General features: G+C 35.6%; 1 protein-coding gene across 2 annotated transcripts in view; it reads left to right on the top strand.

Annotated features, from left to right (window-relative positions):
- The first annotated feature begins 741 nt into the window (after positions 1–741).
- The window catches only part of LOC120537303 (zona pellucida-binding protein 1-like), a 48,836-nt gene continuing 41,113 nt past the window's right edge, over positions 742–8,464 (top strand). For both annotated transcript variants that reach the window (XM_039766147.1, XM_039766146.1), the window contains exons 1-4: positions 742–893; positions 1,896–2,009; positions 4,600–4,659; positions 6,633–6,752. In XM_039766147.1, coding sequence (XP_039622081.1) covers positions 824–893; positions 1,896–2,009; positions 4,600–4,659; positions 6,633–6,752 — 364 coding nt within the window. In that variant the 5' untranslated portion in view covers positions 742–823. The remainder of the gene's footprint in view (positions 894–1,895; positions 2,010–4,599; positions 4,660–6,632; positions 6,753–8,464) is intronic.

Here is an 8,464-nt window from a genome sequence, read left to right as displayed (position 1 = left end):
CGAATACAAGGAATCACGTCCGAATAACATGAAATAAGTAAATATGTAATAAAAATTACCCCAAGGAAAGATGTCTCTATTAAAGTACGGGTATTCTTTAAATTAATAAAAGACGGCAAATTGAGAATCTATAAGAAGATAGTGACGATTAAAATGCAGAATAAAACTAGACTAGCTTAAATTATACTACGACCTGATGGTAAAAATCAACACGAAGAATCCGTAACGCAAATCGGTGGTGTAAATGCATCATTATGTCTATTTAGTCTTTTAAAGTCCCGAACTTATAAAACAGAGTATTATTAAAACAGAAAATAATTTAATATTTTCAGATTTAAACTGGTTAGCTTTTTCCAAATCTCTTCCATGCTGCTGTGTTCAAAATAAAAAACAAACATAACTAACTTGGCTCCACAGCCATAAACCCTTCCGCTAATAAAATAGATCAATAAACATATACCTACCTAACGGTTGAGCAATCAGATTTGTTTACAGTCTTTATTATGTTCGATTTACGCGATAGTAACATTTTACTTTTAGCACCACAATTTACCAGATCAAAAACTTAGGACTTTTTTCCCCACAAATGGTTGTGCCAAGTGAACGCGTGGCAACGAAAATCCATCATCCTTCCCTGTTTGAAACAACCCCCTGAGTGTCAATTGGTTCAGCGGCTCCGTTGCCAGGCAGCAGCATCAGCCACTCGGGAGTTAAAGGGCTGAACCGGAACCAGCGGCAAAGTAGAGGCGGCCTCGAGCTATCCGTGTACGTTGACCATGGATATGCTCGTGTTACCTCTTTTAATAATGATTCCGTATTTACGATGCTAAGCGAAAGCTTTCTATTTTGCATCTTTCTTCTGTCGTATACGATGACAGCTCAGGCTGATGCTGGTAAGTCCGATTTAGGAATCTATGGAATCTGAATGTATTCGTTTCGATGGGCGGTACAAGTAATCTTTGGGAAGGCAACCCAATGTTTGTTTTCGTGTATGGGTTAAGTTTGCCCACTTTTTTTAAGTTTCTTCTTTAGCTTGTGCCAGAATCGGTTACGGTTACAGAAAGGGCCTTCACGTGTGACAAAAGAAAGAGGACATAAGCATCGCTAGGTGTCGTGGTGTTGCTGCCCACAGGTAGTTGGCCGCTGAATAGTTTCGAGGATAGAACGAGAGGGCATGCGTGGCATTTTGGTTCTCTTTCGTTTTAAAAAGGATAACATAACTGAACATTATAAGGATGCATATTAGTTTATATATCCTCCATAATATGAATTAATAGTTTAAATTTAGAATTTAGAAGTCTGATTAAACCTTTCAGCATAATAATTAATCTCTCACCGTGGCCTGAGGTGATTAACTATCCGTAAGCAATAAATATTATAATTTAATAAGAAAGAAATTCATGTTAAGCTAAAAAGTTGTGTTTTAAATCGGCCATTTCAGAGTGAATTTATGAATTCTTCATACTACCTTATTATTTTAAGATTTAATTTTTACATATATGAGATTGAAACTTACACATTTCTCAATGTGTCATTTACAGTACTTCTTAAATTTACATTTTTATATAATTTAGTCTAGAATGCTGTAATGAAGTTTTTGATATCCATGTAATATCAAAGTGAGTACAGTTTATCTCATTACATTTAACTTTCACTTTTTAACAACTTTAAATTACCCCAGCCCACAATGTGCGTCAGTGAGTTTTGAAATGGATCAGTTGAGTCCTGCCTTTCAACCAGAGTTGTTCATTCAGGCTGTAGTCGCTAATGTTCTTGAATTGGATTAAAGATGCTCGATACTGTCACCGAATAGTATATTCAGTATGCACTGTATGTTAATGCTACATTTGCAAGATTAAAAAAGAATGAAGAAGTCTGTTTTTATTATTTTACAGCCCCCCTTCATATAATGAAACAATCCCTTGATGATCAAGAAACACAAGAAGAAACCACCCTACCTCCTTTGCAGTCATTGGAAAACATGAAGAAATCTTGGGATGATGATATGAGTAGGCTACAGGTCTTATTTTTTTCTGTCATGGTTGAAATTTGAAACAAAATGTTTTAACCAGGGTAGCTAAAAAAAAAAAAAACTTCAGATATGCTATAAATCATAAGGAAACATTCTGAGTGAAATTGGCTCGACAGAATTTTTTTTTTTTTTTATCATTTCATGAATAAAATGGCATTCATATTGACTCTCTTAATAATTCTTTTTAAATATGTGTTTTCAAATTAGGTATTAAATTGTGTTTTTTTAAAGTTGTTTAATGCAAAGAATGCATTGGTATAAGTGAACCCACACAATAAGCACTGAGTTCTTTCTGTTTTGTTTTCCTTGTTATGAATTACTTACATGTTTATTGGTCCGTCTTTTCTATCCTGCTGCATGATTTATAAAACAAATGAAAAAATAAATCAGTTGTAAACAGAACAACAACAACAACATGTATTTATATAGCACATTTTCATACAAATAATGTAGCTCAAATTGCTTTACATGCTGAAGAAAAGAGAAATAAAAGACAAAGTAAGAATTAAAATAAGACAACACTAGTTAACATAGAATAAGAGTAAGGTCCGATGGCCAGGGAGGACAGAAAAAACAAAAAAAAAACTCCAGGCGGCTGGAGAGAAAAAGCCCTCTGAGCTTTCTACCTAACATAAATGAAACAGTCCTCTTTGTATTTAGGGTTCTCTTGGAAGGACTTGATGATGATGGTCGTGTAGACTTCTACCTTTTAATCCATCAATGTAGGAACATCACAGTACTTTGATTAGGTGGTGATGGCGCAGGTCGCCACCACAGAAAACCGGGAAAAGAAACAGAAGAGAGAGTAGGGCTTAGTATGAATTTTAGAGCCACCATGAATAGTTATTATAATGAATTGAATATACAGAGTATCAGGATTAAATGAAAGTGAAGTTATGAGAAGGCCATGTTAAAGTAATGTGTTTTCAGCAGTTTTTTAAAGTGCTCCACTGTATTAGCCTGGCGAATTCCTATTGGCAGGCTATTCCAGATTTTAGGTGCATAACAGCAGAAGGCCGCCTCACCACTTCTTTTAAGTTTAGCTCTTGGAATTATAAGGAGATACTCATTTGAGGATCTAAGGTTACCATTTGGAATATAAGGTGTCAGACATTCTGATATATAAGATGGAGCGAGATTATTTAAGGCTTTATAAACCATAAGCAGTATTTTAAAGTCAATTCTGAATGACACAGGCAACCAGTGTAGTGACATCAAAACTGGAGAAATGTGTTCGGATTTTCTTTTTCTAGTTAGGATTCTAGCAGATGCATTCTGCACTCGTTGCAAACGATTTGTCTTTTTTGGGTAGTCCTGAGAGGAGTGCATTACAGTAATCTAGTCGACTGAAAACAAACGCATGAACTAATTTCTCAGCATCTTTCAATGATATAAGAGGTCTAACTTTCACTATGTTTCTTAAGTGAAAAAATGGTGTCCTAGTGGTCTGTTTAATATGCAATTTAAAATTTAGGTTACAGTTACCCCTAAGTTCTTTACCCTCGTCTTGACTTTTAATCCTAATGCATCAAGTTTATTTCTAATAGTCTCATTATCTCCATTATTGCCAATCACTAAAATTTCTATTCTCTCTTTATTTAGCTTGAAGATAGAATCACATTTGTAAAGATTCAAGTTGTGTTAACTTTAATTTAAGGTGTAGTGTTGGGTGTAATAAATTAGACCTTCTAGCAATTTACAGATTAAAAAAGATGTGACCTTTAGTCATGTTGTTACTATATCTGCTAGAGGAAAAACTTCCTGCATAAAGCAAAATGATATCCATCTTCATTAAAATGTGAATTGTTTCTTTTGTAATCTAATTCAGAATTGGTTACCTACCTGTTGTTCAGTTATCACTCCATTGAATGGGTGTTTTTTGTGCACCGTCCACTAAGCTAGAAGGTATTTGAAAAGCGTGCACAAAAGTTTAGTTTTAAGGCTGTAGTTTGTTTTTATTACATTTATTTATGCCTATTTGTTTAGCTAAGGCTTTTATAAAAGGTTCTTATAGGTAAAAATGTATAATGTATAAATTTTGTGTCTTTAGACAATGGTTGTGCTATACTTATTTTAAAAGGGGATTTAAATAGAAGCTATTGTTTTCCAGAAAGAAGTCATCAGTTCTGTAAATTATGTAGTGAAATATTGATATCTGTATCTGTGCTTTTCTAATAAAATTTAAATCTAGTGAATTATTTAAAATGCAAATACATTATATGGTATTATGACTCATTTTATGTGTAAGCATTTATACAGTTATGTTTAATAAAACAATGTTGGTTCAGTTTGCAATAGTTTTAGTTCTAAAAGGTAAACTGAAAGATCAACTGCTACATGGTACTTTTCAGGGTAGAAAACCAAAATCTTGAACACATGTAATTGTCTCTTTATGCATAATTTGCATCATTAGACATTATACAATCTGTGTGAAATTCTAGGGAGAATTAACATTTTTGTGGTATTTACACAAAACATGAGAGCTATGTTGAATACAACATACAACAAACTTGCAAAGTGGTATTTGACCTCTTAAGAACTGTTTTTATGTATTTTTTCCCTTTCAGAATACCTAAAGCAAAGCCATCAAGAAACCAGTCCCGTGTACGGAATAGAACAAATAACAGGTATGATTCTCAAATGATGCTCAAAAAGTGTAAAAAATATTTATTTTTGATGAACATTTTGAAGAAATTAGTTGTAATGAATAAGGACATGGTGTAACATAATATTCTATTATTTTATAAATATGTAACATATATACTACTCCTACTAGTACACATTAAGGACAGGTTGGACTGGTCTCAGAACACAAAGAAACTATATTAGAAAGGGCAAAGCAGGCTTGTTTTCCTTAGGAAGTGCATTCGTCTAATTTTGGAAGTGGCATCCTTTACATCTTCTTTAACTTTGATTTTCTACGTTGTGGTCTGCTGGGCTGGTAACATCACTTCAAGTAAGGCCCACGGAACCAACAAGCTAATTTAAAGGGCAAGCTCCATTATGGGATGCACTCTAGATCCACTGGAGGTAGTAGAAAAGGAGAAAGTTAAAACAAACCTGAGTGCCATTATGAACAAAGCTGCACATCCTCTCTCTGACACACTAACACTGAGGACTTTCACCCAACCAATTATTCAACAGAAGTGTATCAAAAAACGCTTGTGGGGGGTCCTTTAGATAAACAGCAGTGCACCTCCATAATGCCTCACTGAGTCTGTGACAGCCAAGTCAGAAGTTTATTTCTTTTGAATTTTCTTACTTTATAGTCATTCTGGTTGTGTTCAGACCAAATTGTGTATGTGTATGTGTTTATTTATTGACTTGCTTATCTATCTATTTTAAAAGCCATATTTCCCCCTGGGGACAATAATGATCTATCTATCTATCTATCTATCTATCTATCTATCTATCTATCTATCTATCTATCTATCTATCTATCTATCTATCTAGTCATTTAGTTAGTGAAAGAAGGAAGAAAGGTAGTCAAATATGCATTGAAGGTCAATTTAAATTGAAGTAATACTTATGATAAAGACTGTCATTCAAAGTGTGCTGAAATATCACACATTATAGACTAAAAAGAAATAATTAAAGATCACATAGGTTAGATATTCTGTTAAATCAAATGTATGTTGAAATCATTTTTAATATTAACATTTATGCTGAGACAATTGTTTTCTCATTCAGATATGGCCTTTGAATGGGATAATACGTGTTTAATTGAAGATTTTTATTTTACATACAGTAGATCCTTTTATTTTATTGTTAAGCTGTAAAATGGCACTTGAAAGTTACACATACACAATGTGGAGACTGGCCCGGACACAGACAGGCGGACACGTTCAACTCACCCAACACACGTTTATTGAACATTATGTTCAGTGCACAACCCCCAAAAGTCCTGGCCACAAAGCTCAATGCCTTCACTTCAGACCGCCTCCTTCTCTCTTCTCCAGCTCCAGTCCACTCCACTCCTGACTCTCGCCATCGTACAAAGGGAGGCGACCCCTTTTATACACACCCGGATGTACTCCAGATGCTTCCTGGCTCTCCCACCGACACGCCCCAGTGTGGCGGAAGTGCCGGCTGTGTACCCGGAAGCACTCTGGGTGTCCCCAGTCTTCTTCCCTCCTACCCTTCCGGGTGTGGCGGAAGTGCTGAGGTCCAGGGCTCCAAAGGCACAGGGGCGCCCCCTGGCAGTGACCACGGGCCCCTACGGGGTTGAGCTTCTAAGCTCTGTACCCGTGGCCTCCAAAGGAACCAGGGCAGTCGCCCCCACATGGTCTGGGGAAGGCGTAAGCCCTCCTCCGGTCTTCCTAGGCGTCCCGGCCGGGTCGCCACCCCAGCCATCTCCAACAACACATACATTATAACAGAAACCTAGAAAGTGTTATAATTATACCATATGTCAAAAGTGTGATCTTCCTCTTAATATGAGCAACTGATCATGTTTACACAGACATATTTCAGTAACATATTTCTAGAAAATAAACAGGTTTTAAAAGATAGTACTTCTGTCACACTATTCTGTCCAATTTTGCAGATTTAATGATATGAAGAGCTTGAAATAGTTAATATTTGTTTTAATCTTTTTAAGTCCCAGTGTATTTCCACTTATCATCCAAGAACATCCTCAGATGCAGGACCGAGGCACTAGCTTCAGAAAAACTTGACGCAAAATATACATGGACTAGTCCCACTGGACCTGTTGTTGAAGGTAATTCAGTTTTTTTTATTTTACTATTAGTTTATTTGTATTAAAATTATGACCTTTCATAGTAAATGTAGTTGGGAATTGGATAAGAGGGTTAGAAAATATATGAATGGTTATTTCCATTTGTACCACTCAATAATGATCAAGGGTGTTTACTTATCTGATTTCTCAAGGTGATTGTTGTCTAAGGCTTATTTTATTTCTGCTGATGGGCCCTGAGTTTCAGATTTTGACCTTTTTATAAAAAGTAGCCAAGAGAGTGTTTAATGTTGTGATTAAGGATTAAAATAAGATTTTAATTCAATTTTACAGACTTTGTAAACTGAGGAGCATATTTTTAATTCTGATGTGTTAAGAGAGTACCTGGAAAGGAGCTTACAGGGGTAATAAAGGCAACTCTGGATAATCTAGGAGCTTGAGGCAAAAAACCCCATGAGGCCCTCCAACTCACTCTCTATCGAGTTCAGATGTGGCAAAATTTTAATTTTGTGAAATCAGATTATATAAATAAAACACAATAATAAACATTTCAATAGAAAGTTGAAAAATGATAGAATAAAGTACATTTTAAAAGTCAAAATAAATGAAAAAGTAAATAAAATGCAAATAAATATAAGGTGCACCTGATATTTATTTTTAATTTTATTTAAAGAAAGCAACATTTCATACAATCAAGTCAAACTTAACAAACCAGAAATCAACCCTTGCCTGAGAGAGATGAGAGCCAACAGCAAGAGCAAATCTTTAAAAACAACAAAGAAATGAGAATGTCCTTTTCCAGGAAATAAATGCTTCTAGAATTTGATCAATTAAGTCTTACCATATTTAAAAAAAAGTGTTGAACAGATCCTCTTCATTTTTTCCAGTTTCATATAGTATACATAACATCGGTTACCCACTGACTTATAACAGGTGGCTGGGATTTTTCCAGCTGAGCAAGATAAGTCTACATGCTAGCAGTGTGGTAAAGGCAATTACAGTCAATTTGTCCTTCTCTGTAGTTAATACTAAGTAAACAGATGCCCTTGGGGGCCCTCTCCCAGTCCAGCGCCTCAGGCAATTGCCTGCTTAATTTGTCTTGTCGCTACGCTTCTGGACAGGGATTCAAGTTCATGGTTAAATATATAGAATTATTTTCCCCACACTGGAGCAATATAGTTGTTGACATATCTACAGTGTGAATCATGGAAGCAAAATTGTTAGTTTTTACCCAGATTACCAGGATAACAGCAATGTATACCTTTAAGTGTTTTTTGCCATGCTTAGGTTACATGTTACTTCATATTTATTCTATGAAACCTCCTGACATACCTATTACCAGCAATTATATATCTCTCTATATATATAAAATCCAACATCTGTCAATCTCTCTGTCCGCTTTTCACGAGAGATCCACTTAATGGATTTAGATCGGATTTTTTTCTATAATTTGCTTGAACATTCGGGTTGATTTTGCGACTGCTCTCATCGCACTGAGAATCATAGTTCTCTTGCAGGAGCAATATACTCACACTAATCCAAGACAGAGGGCTGTGGGCAGAGAGGAGGGAGAAGCTTTACGTCAGGAGTAGGGAGCAGGGTGTGGCCCTCCTCACTGTCCTGCTTCATTACTACGCAGGCAGAGGCACGGGGGGGGCGGATAGATAGATAGATACTTTATTAATCCCAAGGGGAAATTCACATACTCCAGGCTAGTTTATAATAAAAATATTTTC

Source organism: Polypterus senegalus, chromosome 10 (assembly GCF_016835505.1).
Source record: "Polypterus senegalus isolate Bchr_013 chromosome 10, ASM1683550v1, whole genome shotgun sequence".
Lineage (NCBI taxonomy): Eukaryota > Metazoa > Chordata > Cladistia > Polypteriformes > Polypteridae > Polypterus > Polypterus senegalus.
The sequence above is the reverse complement of the archived record's forward strand: the minus strand, read 5'-3'. Positions and strand labels throughout refer to the sequence as shown.